Raw genomic sequence first — 15,468 nt, forward strand, 5'->3', positions numbered from 1 at the left:
CGCGGCCGTCGTGGAAGAAATGCGACCAACCCAGGAGCCGCCCGACCAAGCCAACACCACTCCTAGCGTCGCCTGGAAGAGGAGAACCCGACCGCCACCTCGCCTAGCTCGATAGCTCGCCGAAGAAGCCGCACCATGGTCGACTTCTTCACGGCCCCGCAGCACCCTCGCGTCTCTATAAAAGGAGACCTCTCCTCGTCGATTTGAGCACACCATCGCCTTCCCCTCTCATCACTCGACCACCAGAGCCACTCCACCCTCGACATTGCCCACTGACGCCGCCCAATTGAAGCCTCACTGCCCGTGGTCGCCGCCGAAGCTCGCCGTCGATTGGAGCCGCCCCAGGACGAGCCGCCGGTACCAGGAGCTTCGCCGTCGTCGACATCGTCCCCGAGCACACTGCCCACCCTAGCTGGAGCCACCGTAAGCGCTCCGACCCCCTGCCCTCGCCGCCAGACCCTCTGCTTCTCGCCGGAGAAGACGACGACCGTGCGCCGTTGGATCGTCTTCTAATCCAACGCGCCACGTCGCTCGTACCGTTTCGGGTTTTAAACGCCGCTGACAGGCGGGACCCCCTGTCAGGCAGCCCACGCGGGCACAGACGCGTGGTGGGCTGGAGTGGGCCGTTTTAATTCAAATCGGCCCAGCTTCGTTTTCCCGCCGGCCCTTTAATTCAAATTTCGTTTAAATAATTTCCATCCAATTTCAATACTGCACAAACTTTGAAATTAAATAGTTTCAATTTGGCTAAACCAAATTTAGTGAATTTGATATTGTTAGAAAGCCACTGAAATTCCCTATCCAATGCCACTGGCCTCTTGGTCAAATTCTTTGTAGAATTAATGTGACAAAAATAACAAGCCAGGGACTTTTCCCTATTCAAATAAATCTTAAAAAATCAACCAAAATAGATATTAAGTTAATTCCAACTCTAATAGCTCACATTTGACTTACACTAATTGTTTATGCAATCAAATGGTGTGGTCACTTTGCATGATCATGCCATGGTTTTGTGAATGGATATTTTGACTAGTTTAACTAGTTGATATTGTCCAAAACTATTAAAATTAAATTGTGTGAAGTATTACACTTCATTTAAACTTGTCTCACATGAATTCATGGGATGTTTGGACCCCTGGTTCCAAACTCTCTTATATGAATTTCTTGAGATTTAAATCAAATGTAGTGTTATTTAAATGGCATGAGGTGTTCCACCTCATTTAAATCATTCTACCAAATGATGATGATGATGAACATTTGATTTAGGTCAATATGAGTTCATCCATGATTGTTGGAGAAATTAAATCTTAAGAAGATTTCAATGAGAGGAAATTATTTCTCAAGAACCCTATGGAAACTATCATTTACATATGGAATACCAATCCTATTTAAATCCCACCACCCATGCACCCTAGTTTACTTATGTGTGTGCATAGAGTAGTTTGTGTGTTTAATTGTGATGTGTGGAATAGCCATTGAATTAGTGAGTAATTATACTCGTATTCAAATTTAGACGGTAGCACCGGAGAGTACGCCGAAGAAGAAGGTTGCTACCAGGAGGAGGAGGAGGAACAGTTTGAGAACTACCAAGGCAAGCTAAATTACTATGCAAGCTTTTACTCTTGCAAAGTACAAAGCCCCCTTGGGGCATGGCATCATGTTTCTTATCTTTTCTTATGTGAACCCATCCCAAGTTTTCACTTGTTTTCTAAATGATTTACTTTTATAGTTAACTTTGGTCAAAGTACAAGTTGGATACTGGAGTAGTGAGTTAGTCTCTTCCAAGCAAAGCAAGGTAGCACCCCTCATGACTTAGAGCTAGTGCTAATCAACTAAACTTGACTACTCTAGATGGGAATCTTATGATTTTTGAAAGGATTTTGAAACCTTGGAATGAAGATGCATTCCATTGAATGATTTTTGAAGGTGAATATGACCAAGAGAAGATGGTGATTTTTGATAAAACATGATGTTGGTTTGAATGCGATACCTTTCCAATTATCAAGTACCCCCACAATACCTGATTATGGGTAGGGCTTAACTGGAAGTTTATGCGTCTTAGTATGGGTTCCCTCTAAACAAGCGTCATCGGGGTTATGCCGAAAGCTGCCTCTACCACAAAAGAAACGATACGATATGATGCGAAATGAGGTGAATGTCCGGCCCAAGCCCTGTGCAGTTCCCAGGTTGACAGTTGGTCTTCACTGGGAGGCCAAGCTCATGGGGAGAGGTGCTCATACTAGGGTTCGTAAGTGAAAGGTTATGGTTGATGATCCGCGTACTGTGTTACGATTATTCGGGGAAATCCCGACGGATGAAATCAAATGTTGTGGCACAAGTGTGCAACCTCTGCAGAGTGTAAACCTATTCGAATAGCCGCGTCCACGGTTACGGACGGTTGGAAAGGCCATACAGTTTCCAATGTCATATCTTTGAAAATGATGTTGAAAGGTGACGGTGAAATGACTGGTGGTGGATTGAATTGAAATCACCACTTGAATGGTGGGAATGACACTAATGTTCCCACTTGAGTTAGTTAGCTCTTGAGTAAGCTTTTCTCAAAACTTTGTGAACTAAAACTAGCTTTATGCAAATAAACTAGAGCCTAGCAAACCCCACTATATTGTCTAGCACTTACTTTTAGTATTAGTTTGCGAGTACTCAACGTACTCACGGCTTTGTCCCTGGCTATTCAAATGGCCAGAGTATGAAGATGAACAAGGAGATGATCAGCAGGACGCCTACGACAACTAAGCGCCTTCCGACGTCAAGCGTTGGCCTGTGGACTCGAGAGTCCTTGTATCTTACGCTTCCGCTATGTGAACTATGAATTTGTGTTTGTTCGTTGATCAATAGATCAACTATTCGTGTAATATGGATCATGTGATTCCAATTTGTAAGACTTATGGTTTGTAATGAATGATGACTGTGATACTTAACTATTATGCCTCGCAACAACAATATTCCTGGGATTGCGATGTATGACATAATAGGCATTCGGACTTAAAAATCCGGGTGTTGACAAGTGAGAAGTCCAAATGCTGAAATACCATCATCGTCCAGTAAGGACAATGTTTAAAGAACTGACAATAATGCTATAATGCATAGTATGAGATGCAATCGTCCTGAGCGTAACCTAACCTCGATGATTTAGGATGTATGAGTTGTAAATATTTCTTTAGGGTTGGTTGCACTTTTAGGATGATTCTCAAACAAGGTTATTATTAGGGTTGGTGATATTAATAGCACAAACAAGTAAGATAATGTATTATAACAAACATACACATAAAGGACTTGTAGTTGAACAATATGTAAAAAGCAGTTGTCCATTTTAAGTTCTACAGGACATGGTTGATGATTACTTGTATTATACTTCAAAATAATAACTTTTGAAGAACATGTTGTTTAAGAAATAATGAGTATTTCAAAGAAGGATTAGGGCTTCTAAGGTTTGATTGACATTTGTACTTCAAAAGAATAACTTTTGAAGAACAGGTTAAATAAGAATATGAACTAATATACATAGGAGATATGTAACTCTAAGGTTTACTATTGGGTTCATTTAGTTTCATTAATAGGAACTAGTTGGTTCTTAACTTGGAATGGGTTTCTATATAAATAGCAAGTATTGGTAGGTTTATTGCTATGGTTTCTTCTAAGCATCATATCAAAGGATGGTTATCAAGATGGTTCTATAAATTAGCTATTAGGGTTTACTATGGTTTCACAATTGCTTTACTAAGTAATCTCTAATTGCTTCTAAACTAGATGGTTTATTATTTCTTTAATAGGGTTTAGTTGGATAGGAGCATGTGTTGTGAATTGCTACACAAGGTTGGTACTAGGGTTCATCATTATGGTTCTACTAGGGTTTGATTGTTTAGGTTGATTTTAATGGTATGGTATATAGAAGTGGTGATCAATGGTGTCAATGTGAGGTTAGCAAGCTAGGGTTTGTAATTAAGTGACACTAGTGGATCATACAAGGTTTATTCAAAAATAAAGACATGAAATGCTAATCACATGTAAAGTGATGTTGTGTTATTTTAGTAGATCATGATCATGTATTAATTTGTTTTTTCTTAGGGTTCTATAGGTATAAGTGAAGCTTATAGATTCACATGGGCTAAACCCCTAGGTTTTAGGATTGCAACAATTAAGGATGAACACATAAAATAATGGGATTAATGTCTTACTTAAATTAAAACTAGGGCTTCTAAATTATGGTACAACTCTTAAAATGATAATTGGCAATATAGGTGTGGTTACTAATTACTTTGAAACAAAATTAGTAATGGTTTGATATTTTATTAATTTTCACAAGACTTAATAATTAGGGTAACTCCTATTTAAATTTTAATTTAGGAACTAGGGTTTTATATTTATGGTTTAGGTTTTAGAATAACTTGTGAACTAAAAATGTTTAAGCTAACAATCTTTGAGTTACCAACAATAATATTTACTTCTAATATTTTCTTGTTTTAGTATTATGGTTTAAAGAAAATAGAAAACAATAATTTGCAAATTAGGATTTATGAATTACCACTAATATTTGAATTAATGACAAGATGATCAAGAAAATTAATATTAACATTTTATTTACTTACTGAATAGCTAATATTTAATTTTGAAACTTTAATAATTATTTGAAGTCAAATTGGATTTAAAACAAATGAAAAGGCATAATTAATAGAGTTAAAAATAAGTGAATTTTTATTTTGACACACATTTTATTTTATATTTTAATTGAATAGAGTTTATTTTTGTGAGCATTTTGATATATTATTTATATTTTTCTGAGTTAATATGAATTTTATATATTTCTGCAAAGTTTCAGCATTTTTTCTGGAATATGAAATTAAACAAAAATCTAAACATACCGATTCGTTTCTAGCTATAGACACTGACGAGTGGGACCGTTGACTCGGTCAGTTGCCACGTTGGCAACGACCAGTCAACACGCATATGTGACCCCTCCGCCACGTTGGCAACATCGACGGCTAGATGCCGGCGACCAGTAGACGATGGCGCCGCCGCTACAGGGCCTCCCCAAACCTCCCGTGAGTTGCGTTCGAACGAGAAGAGGATGAGGAACACTATGGTGGTGGCGAAATCAACTATTGGTGACCGGAACCATGTCAGAAAAGACGTCCTGCGGCGGTGCACTCCGGCGAGGTGGCTAAATGGAGCTGCAGACGTAGATAGGATGCGAGAGCAGGCTCTACAGACGCGCGAACTCACCCTGAGTGTGATGGCGTGGTTGGCGACGATGATGGATGACGGAGACGGCGAGGACCTCGCCATTCCCGGCGATCTGCTGCAAGGGGAAAACCCAAAATTGGCGTTGCTCCGAGCTCCCCTTGATGCGTAGCTTTGCCAGTAGAACGGCGACGTCGAGGCGTATCTCCTCGACCAAACGGTGAGCTCCGGGGTGGCCTCAATCGACGGCTAGCCGGAAAAGGACTGCCGGTGAGTTTGGTTGATTGAGAGAGATAGAGATGGGCTGAGAGGAAATGAAGTGGCGGAGGCAAACAAGGCGTGCACGGTAATGCTCTCCACCTATTTATAGGCCAAGGGAAGCCATATGGCCTCGACACGGTGACGGCCATGGTTGGAGAGGTGGCGGTCTCTGGAAGCTTCTGGCTGGCATGGATCTCTTCGAGTGTGGATAAGCTCGGACGCGAATCGAGTTGGGCGTGGTTCTGAGAGTCCTGGCGACGTCTGGGCAAGCTTATCGACGAGGAGCTCGACGTCTACTGGTTATGTCGCGCTGTCGACGCCGGGGAAGAAGAAGAAAGAGGCGTCTCGCTTCGCATGATCTTTGACGCAACCGAAACGGTACGGTGGTGTTGGGCTGACTTCGTTCGCGGGCTAGGCTGGTTCTGGGCTATGTTGGCCCGCTTCATGTTGGGGGGATGACCCCCGGTATGCCAAAGGCATGCCAAACCGGATGGTTTGAGCCATCAAGATACCGGTTTAATGTTTTTACCGGAGCGCAAAGATAAGAGTTTGGCTAAGTAAAGCCAGGCCGGTATCCCCAGAGGGGTATACCGGAACCGGATGAAGAAGACACCGGGTTACCGGAAGGAAGAGCATGTCGGCAAGACTGGTCAAAGATTCTCTTCAGAGCTAGAGGACAAGGATGAGCTAAGCAAAGTGGCTTTAATCGAAGCCCTGGCACCAAAGAGAGGGATGACGCTGAAAGAAGCCGGAGGACGTCAGCCTCCCTGTTTAAAGAAGACCCCGGCGTCATCCATGGTTAAAGTTACTTTGTAAAGTAGTTTGTCCAGTCAAAGATGCCATTAGGGTTTCTTGCTCTGTAAGCCACCCTCTCCCCTATAAAAGGAGAGGGGGCACACCCGTATTTAGGATGATCAATCTCTGGGTGAACCTTGTACCCAAAAACCTGTACCATGTTGAGATCAATGAAGATAGTGATCTAGAGCAGAGTTCTTCCTTGTGTGTTTCTTCTTGCATCCCTGCCTTTGGCTGTGTTCTTGAGGAAAGCATCCGGAAGTTCATCCCATCTAATCACAAACCCTCCCCCGAATCCTCTAGCGTCCATTCGGCCCCAACTCAAGCCATCCCATGGCATCTGCTCGTTCACCACGACGACAGTTGGCGCCCACCGTGGGGCCTGAAGTGGCGCTTGCTGGAGTTCACATTCGGGTGGGCATCCTCGACGTCGCCGGCCAGCGAACGGTGTCCGCGCTGGTGCAGCGCATCTACGCCATGGACTTCATCAACGACAACGCGGGCTGCTTCGCCAACGGCGGCATCTTCCCCAAGAACGGCCGCATCATCGAGTTCGGCAGCCACCGCATCTACTTCGGCACCGTCCCTGTGCGCCAGTGCCCCTCGCCGGTGCTGGTGGCGTCGGATCCGCCAAGATGGCTACATGCTGGCCGCGCTCCTGGCAGCGTGGAGGTGATGATGGCAGGCGCGGTCGACGCCGGCAAAGGAGCTGTGGAAGAAGGTGCTGGGCGTGCGGCTTCAACCCGTGCGGCCAAGCCACCGCTGGAGCGTGACGCAGGCGCTGCGGGAGCATCGTCCGCGCCACTGGAAACACCGCTCCAAGCGGCGATGAACGTCCTCGCCACCCCCATCGCGCAGAACATCGACCCGGCAGCGGCTCAGGCGGAGCTGGAAGCGCAGCGCCAGAAGGTGCTCGAGAGCGGCAAAGACATCCTCAAGGCGCAGCGCGAGCTGAACCTAACCATAAGTGAGTACAACGCTGCCCATGGCTTTGTTTCTGTTAGCGCACATGCTGCTAGGATACCGGAGAACCGGCTTAAGGCTCGCAATCTAGATCAGAATCTACGCAAAGAAATTCTTGCCGGCAAAAGTACCTCTGCATGTGTGAGCATTGTAGAGAAACCTAAGTACAGTAGCCCGGATAAAACCATAAAAGCTGCTAAAGCTGCCGTAGAGCTGTGTGAATCTCTTACCGGGGACGCTCTGGCAAAACAACAAGAGCGCGTCCGGGAGCTGCTTGAGACTATCGAGCAGCAACACGCTGAGCAGCTTGTTAAGCTAAACAAAGCTGTGGCTTCAAAATCCGCACGTTCAACAAAGAATGCCGGTAGCAAGTCCCATGGGCAGGCTTCGTCCCCCCCATCCGGACAGAAGAAGAGAAAAAGAGATGAATGCGCAGCAGATGACTATGTATGATCCGGTCCTTGCCGGAAAACAACAAGCCGGGCAATACGACGCCGGTAGAAAAAAAAGCCAAGGGGCAGACAGAGGCTACACCAAAGGAGGCTATGCCAGAAACAATCATGCCGGTAGACACGAAACCGGGCAAAATTATCGAGCTGCAAGGACATCGTATGATGAGGAGGAAATAGATCCCCCAAGGTACCGGCAGGCAAGAGCCGCGGTACCAGAACATGAAGACGAGGTTGATTCAGCAAGACCGGCAGCATACCGGAACCCATTGGCAGAACGTTTGGGAGAAAGATACCTGCCAGAACGGGATGCGAGGCACCGTTTGGACAGAGTATACTTGTCGGAAATAATCGAGGCAGAAGGACCTCCAGGCCCAAAGTGTTTTGGTCCAAGGATCATGAAAGAAGGACCACCGGTTCGCAACTTCCAGTTGCCCCGTGACACAAAAACATATGATGGCACAACTAAGCCGGAAGATTGGCTCGCGGATTACGTGACCGCGGTAAACGTCGCTGGCGGCGGAGGTACCGTAGCTGGAGGAGGAAACCGACGTTGGGCCGTGAGAATCATACCAGCATTCTTGGTGGGACCGGCAAGAATCTGGCTAAACAACTTGCCGGCAGGAAGCATAAATGGCTGGTTGGACTTTGAGGAAGATTTCGTGAGTAACTTCAGCAGCACATACCGGAGGCCAAACAGGCCGCAGCAGCTCGCTCTGTGCGTGCAGCACCCAAATGAAACAGACCGGGATTATCTGGCCCGGTGGAAAACCACAAGGAACTCCTGTGAAGGGGTGATAGAGGCGCAAGCCATTGCTTGGTTTAGCAGTGGGTGCAGAAGAGGTTCACCGTTGTGGCAAAAGCTGCAGCGAAACATGCCGACAACGTTGGCAGAGATGATACGCGTGGCGGATAGCTATGCGTTGGGAAACCCAACGCAGCCGGCAGTACAACCCGAGCCGGAACAATCAAACCCGCCTCAGCAGCGCCAGGAGCAACACCGGGATAACCGGAACAACAAAAGAAGGGAAGATTTCCCGGATCGAAGGTACGGTCCGCAGCAAGTTGCTGTTGTGCAAGAGAACTCTGAGGCCAGCGGCAGTCAGAGGCAAAGAACCAGATCGCAGCCATGGGCGGGTCCTAAGAAACAGTGGGTCGAAAAGAAACCCTGGGGCCAGAAAAAGAACTGGCAGGAACCCGTGAAATACACCATGGAAGCCGCCATGGATCAACCTTGCCGGTGGCACACGCCGAATCCGGCACACCCGTCAAACCATTTGACGAAGGATTGCTCTTGGACAGATTACTTGATGCTCAAGGGAGCAGTGAAAGATGCACAACCACCACAAGATATGCTGCGACAGCAACAGCTACCACCAACACCACCACTTACCGGGGATAATGCCTTACCGGTACAGCCTCAGCCAAACCGGCAGCAGTACCAGCAAGTTAACCAGGTGGGAGAATGCAATGGCCAACCGCCTCCACCGGCACCTTTGGGCCGGAATGTTTACCATGACCCAGATATGTGTTGCGTTGTGTTCGTCACTGAGCCAACTGACAGACAGAGCTTACATCGCCGTTCTATGGAAGTGAACGTGGTGATGCCGGCAGTACCAAAATACATGTTGTGGTCTGATCAAGAGATCTCTTGGTCGTTCAAGGATCACCCCAAGATAATGCCTAACCCGGGTGGCTATGCTCTTGTCTTGGACCCAATCATGCAAGGGCCAAACGCTCGAGTCAAGTTCAGCAAGGTGCTGATAGACAATGGCAGCAGCATAAACATCATTTACCGGCACACCATGAACATGCTGGGCATAACAGAAAACATGCTTCAGCCAACGCGCACGACTTTCCACGGAATCGTTCCGGGCCTGTCCTGCGCACCGGTTGGAAAAGTCCGGGTGGATGTGTCGTTTGGAGGACGTGACAATTGCCGGGTTGAAAACCTTGAGTTTGAGGTGGTGGACTTAGATAGTCCTTACCATGCGTTGCTAGGGAGACCGGCATTGGCTGCTTTCATGGCCTCAACTCACACTGTGGTGGGGAACTATAAAGTTTCACTGGAAACAGCATTCGCCGGATCAAACCTGGCAGAATCGCTGGTGATCGCAGAGGAAAAGAAGAGGATGCAAACTACGGTTGCGCTGGCTCAGTCCTCACAGCTGAGCTTAGCGGCAATGAGTGCAAACCTGGGCACACCGGCATTCAAGCCGACAAAAGAAACAAAGGACATTGTGCTGGACCCGGCTTACCCTGAGCGCACCGTTTGTATCGGTGTCGGCATGAGTGAGGCATAGGAAAGCGCGCTCGTCAGCTTCCTCCATGAGAAACGGAATATCTTTTCCTGGTCTACTGATGACTTGGTAGGTGTTCCGAGGGAGCTGGCTGAGCACTCTTTGAATGTCCGGAAAGATGCAAAGCCGGTAAGGTAGCCACTGCGCCGGTTTGCTGAAGATAGGAGAAAGATCATTGGAGAAGAGGTGACAAAGTTACTGGTTGCCGGTTTCATCGTGGAAGTACTGCACACTGAGTGGCTAGCCAATCCGGTGCTGGTCGAAAAGAAGAAAGAAGAAAACCTAGAAGCAAAGGCTCCAAAGGTGTGGCGCATAGCATCATTACAGACAACGGAACCAATTTTGCTCAAGGTGAATTCAAAAGATTTTGGGAGGATAACAACATCCGGTTGGATTTGTGCTCGGTAGCACACCCACAAGGCAATGGCCAGGTGGAAAGAACGAACGCATTGATACTTTCCGGTATCAAACCAAGACTCATCGAAGCGGTGGAAAAGTCACCAGGGTGTTGGCTTGATGAGATACCATCAGTGTTGTGGAGCATAAGAACAACTCCAAACCGGTCCACCGGATACACTCCATTCTTCATGGTTTACGGAGCAGAAGCGGTCATACCAACCGACATCCTCCATGACTCACCAAGAGTGCAGCTCTATACCGAGCAAGAGGTAAAAGAGGCCAGAGAAAATGATGTCGACTTGCTAGAAGAAACAAGAGAATTGGCATTGGCAAGAATAGCCATTTACCAACAAAACCTCAGACGCTATCATAGCCGGAAGGTTAACCCGAGAGTATTCCGGGAAGGAGATATGGTGTTACGCCTAGTGCAGCGCACTGAAGGCCGGCATAAGCTTTCACCACCATGGGAAGGACCCTTCGTTGTGAGCAAAGCTCTCCACAATGATGCCTATTACTTAATCGATGCACAGGAATGGAAGAAAGGAAAGGCGGACAGGTCTGGAGAAGAGAGCAAGCGTCCATGGAACGTAGCTCTGTTGCGTCCCTTCTACTCTTGAAGTTGTGGTGTAAGAAGTTCCTTTTTGTACCTTACATGCTATGAATAAAAGATGTCGGAACCTCGAATGAATCTCGGGGACTACCTCTACATAAATTGCATGCAATGTGTTTATTTTTCTCAGTTCACCGGTTGCTTAGTGAACATTTTTTCTTTCCGGTTTAGTAGCTAGCGTGCTAAACCTACTGGAGTCTTCGACTCTGCTGCTGTCCGCAACCCAGCTTCATGGCAAGCCAGATAAACCGGTAGCAATTAAGCACGCGAACTGCGAAAAGAGAGAGTGGGAACGAACAATCCGGAAAAGTTTAACTAACCCCGGTTAAACCGGTTTTTTGCAAAAATTTCGAGTTATTTCTAAGTTCAAGAAAGTGCTTACTTGGTAAAAGAACTTTGTGCTCATACGCCAAAGAACACCCAGAGAAGGCAGGCAGAGCCAAAGTAAAAGAGCCAAGTGTGCATCGGATTGGATGCGGAAGCAATTCCGAAATCTTTGCAGTGCAAGATAAAAGCAAAACGATAAGCAAAAAATGCTAAGACAAACATAACTTAATAGGTTACAGGTATAGCATACCGGCATAAATTGTTGTACCACCAACAAAAGGGAGATTAAGATTTTACATCACGAACCCCGGCATACCGGGGTAGAATTTAACCAGCAATGTTTTAAGTCAAACAGGGCAAACAAGCATGTCACAGGCAAGCAGATAGCAGCAAATGCTTAAGCAGCAGGGGCTTCGGGAGGAGCGTCGTCGGCGCCGGGACCATCCAGAGGCTCATCGTCAGCTCTGGCCTCCTCATCATCTTCACCTTCCTCCTAGTCGCTCAGATAGTCCTTGACGTCTGGAGGAGGGGGGATGAAGGTCCGCATATCAGCGTACTCCGCGATGTGGTATGCTCGATCCTGCCGCTTAGCGGTAAGGACCGGGTCCAGATCGGTTTCGGCTCCTTCGCGCACTCCGATGAGGGCGTCCAGGTCCAGCTCCGGGTACCAGGAGCAGGCAACGCGAAGCGCGGAGTCTGCTCCGGCACGGGCAGCAGAGCACTGCCACTCCCGGATCCTTCGGCCGGCACCCTTCAGACGATCGCTGATGAGGGAGAAGGTGTCTGGCACCACTTCTCCGGGCCAAAGAGTCCGGAAGAGTTGGGTGGCCACATCAGGGATGTCGGAGAGGTTCCGGTCTATGGCACACATGTGGGAAACCCGCGCGTTCAGCGCAACCAAATGGTCATAGGGGTCCCAGGGCGCACCCAGATTCTCATACGCCTGTGCCACCCGATGCTCTCCAACCTTCTTCACGGCAAACGCCTGGGAGTCCGGGAAGAGCCCTACAAGACAAAGACAAGAAGCTAAGCAAATGCTACCGGAAGAGATAAGCTTATAAGCAGAAACTGGAAAAGGAAAAAAGAGAAACTTACGGAGGGCAAGCACGTCAGTCTGTGTAACCAGAAGGTCGTACTCCTTCTGTTCCGCCTCCAGCCGCGCGGCCTTCTCCTCGGCTGCCTTCCGCGCCTTGGCGGCCTCCTCCAGCTCAGCCTGCAACACCACATTGGCGTTGCTGGCATCCTCCAGAGCCTCATCTAGCCTGGCTTCAGCGATGGCCTGGGCGGCCTTCAATGCCTTGCTGTGCTCGAGCCCGAGCTGGATGAGCTGATCCTTAAGCTCCTTGGAGGTGGCTCTCTGGGCGCTCAGGTCCTCCTGGTGCTGCCGGATGAGCTGGTCCTTCTCCTCTGGAGCCCGGAATGAAAATGTTAACAAAGTTGTACTGATAAAATGAAGAGAAAGTAAGTCAACTGAAAAAGAGGAAGCAGTACCTTGGGCGGCGGCAAGCTGAGCCCTGAGGGCCTCATTAGAAGCTTCCGGGATAGCTGTTAAACAAAAAATCATAAGTGTTGAGAAAGAGAAAGTTTTCCGGTAAGAAGATGTCGGAGGCGCAAAGGCTTACCTTGGCACTTGCTGTGTGCCTCGGCAAGATCCCGGTGCTCCCAAAGAAGCTCCTCAAAGAGGATCTTCCGAGCGTCAGCCATGGTCTGTTAAAGAAAAAGATATAAGTTAAGTTTCGCGCTAAGAACAAAGATCTTAACCCGAAACTCGAGGACTGGCTATGCCGGTTTCGCGCGTTTCTAAGTTAAGTTTCGCACTAAGAACAAAGATCTTAACCCAAAACTCGGGGACTGGCTATGCCGGTTTCACGCGTTTCTTAGTTAAGTTTCGCGCTAAGAGCAAAGATCTTAACCCGAAACTCGGGGACTGGCTATGCCGGTTTCGCGCGTTTCTACCTAAGTTTCATGCTAAGAGCTGAGCTCTCAACACGAAACTCGGGGACTGGGAAGATAGACAAGATTCAGCAAAAAAAGAGAAGCCGGCATGAAATTAAAAGTTGGAGAGAAGGTAGAAAAGATCCGGAAAAAGAGAAACCGGCAAGAGTTGAAAAAGAGAGAAGTTGGCGGAACTTACCATCATGTTATTCGTGGCATCGAACCATGCGCTGTCCAGCTCCTTGACGGCCCGGCGCAGCCGCATAAAGTGCTCCTCTGAGCACCGCTCACCAGCAGGGTCAGGCGCCGGTAGCCGGTCCTTGCCCAGGCCGCGGGTCGCCTTGGACACGTCCGCGGCGTTCCAGTTCTCCGCGTAGGGCAGCAAGTGCCCCAGCTCCCGGCCTTCGCGCTGGAACTCTGTGATCCGGCCAAGCAGGCCGGTGGCCTTCTCGCCGGCAGCGCTGGCGGCGCGGGCGACGTGCAGCACCAAGGGCTGCTGGCCGTCGGAGGGGGTGCTGGAGGCCGTTGCCTTTCCCTTTACGAGCTTCAAGGTCTTGGGCGGCGGAGGCGTTGGAGTGGCACCGGCTGGCTCGGTGCGAGGAGCTTCAGGTGGTGGCGTTGGCGTGGTCTTCGGAGAAGGGGGAGCGTCAGGCGCGTCACCCGGGTTGGAGCTTGCCGGCACGGAAGTTTCCGGCGCGGCTCTGGAGGGGGAAGACGTCTTGGTCTTCTTCTTCTTCTTTTCTAGGACGGGAGGAACCAGAGGTTCCGCCCGCCCGGCAGCTTCTTCTTCGGCGCCGATGTTGCTGGCGCCGGTGTCTTGGTTCTCAGGAGGGGAGACAAGGTCCTCCTCCGCGCGGTGATCTGGCGGTGTAGGGGCCGCGCGCCCCGCACTTGAAGTGCCTCCCAGAGGGGAGGCAGAAGTTTTGTCGGCACCAGATGGTGTCGGGCTTGAGTGAGGAGGAGGGGTTGAGGTCCTCGCGATACCCTCAGAGCCCTCAGGCCTTGGGCCAAGCTTGAGCGCAGGGCTGAACGAAAGAAAAAGAAAAGGTTGGAAAAAAGCAATCAGCAAAAGAACTTGGTAAAAACGAAACAAGCAGGGGAACAGGAGCTTACCCAGAGGAGCTCGGCATTGTTTGCGCTTGTAGCGCCTCACGCCTGCGACCTTCCCCGCCAAGGGCTCCGTCCGAAAGCGCTTCGGGGGAGGGGCCTGGCTCGAACCGGCATCAGATGCCGGAACCTTGTTCTTCTAGCCCTGGGCCACGAGCTTTTCCACAAACTCGGGACCGGCCACGGCCTGCAGGGGCGGCGCGTGCTCGTGGATCTGCGGGATGGAGCTAGCTGAGGGAACATCTACAGAGGAACAATAATGAAAAAGTATAAGAGATCAAAAAGAGAACTACCTCAAGCAAGGTCAGGTCGTCCGAGGAACCAAATGGTTCCGGCGGGGATTTACCAAGGTGCTAAGCTTTCGTCCGGCCCATCTTCAGGTCTTGTCAATGAATGTAAGGGTCCGGGTCAACCGAATCTAGGGCACGCTTCTGGCAGGGGCCTCGTCGGTCCGTGTCGATGCGGGGGAAGCGGTCCTTGGCCTGAAACAAGTAAAAAGAAGGTTACCAGCAGCATAAAAGTTACCGGTAAACCGACCCGAGTTGCGTAATCTCTTACTTCTTGGGTCGGAGGGTTAGTGGAACTGAGAGGCCGGAGGCCCCATTCCCAATCATCCGGCATTGCAGTCTGGCAGATCTGCCTAGCCTTGAGGACGATGTCCTTCTTGCTGAGAGGAAGGCCGGTGATCTTGGTGGGATCACCGGGACCATACATCTCACTCATATTGTGATGCCGGCGCTTAAGAGGAAGCACCCGGCGCGAGATGAAGGTGCGGATAATGTCGTCGGAGCAGATGTTAGTCTCCTTCATCAGATGCTCCATGAAGCGTACCACCCGGTTTGTTTCGATATGATCTGTCTTCGGGTTGTAGCTCCAGTTGGTTTTTCTGGGCGGCGCCAGATTGAAAGGCGGCAGATCGATGAGATTTGCGGCGCCGTTGTTCTTCACATAGAAGAAGGTCCCTTGCCATAACCGGCATGACTCGAGACCGGAAAACTTGAAGAAAGGGCTCCCTTGGCGGGGGCCGTTGATGCAAGACCCGCATTGAACGGGGGGTTTGGGTGTAGGAATTTCCTTGCCCTGGACGGAATTGATCCGAAGAGCAAAGAAACGGGCAAACGTC

The 15,468-nt window shown here is 49.1% G+C and overlaps 1 protein-coding gene across 1 annotated transcript in view; it reads right to left on the bottom strand.

The window, feature by feature from the left end:
• Positions 1 to 11,796: 11,796 nt before the first annotated feature.
• LOC139832376 (uncharacterized) overlaps positions 11,797 to 15,468 on the bottom strand; it is a 45,935-nt gene continuing 42,263 nt past the window's right edge. The window contains exons 10-14 of the mRNA XM_071822117.1: positions 14,523 to 14,588; positions 12,795 to 12,848; positions 12,540 to 12,710; positions 12,231 to 12,308; positions 11,797 to 11,822 (exon numbers count right to left, since the gene is read on the bottom strand). Of these exons, the coding sequence (XP_071678218.1) occupies positions 11,797 to 11,822; positions 12,231 to 12,308; positions 12,540 to 12,710; positions 12,795 to 12,848; positions 14,523 to 14,588 (395 nt within the window). The remainder of the gene's footprint in view (positions 11,823 to 12,230; positions 12,309 to 12,539; positions 12,711 to 12,794; positions 12,849 to 14,522; positions 14,589 to 15,468) is intronic.

Source organism: Lolium perenne, chromosome 6 (genome assembly GCF_019359855.2).
Source record: "Lolium perenne isolate Kyuss_39 chromosome 6, Kyuss_2.0, whole genome shotgun sequence".
Classification (NCBI taxonomy): domain Eukaryota; kingdom Viridiplantae; phylum Streptophyta; class Magnoliopsida; order Poales; family Poaceae; genus Lolium; species Lolium perenne.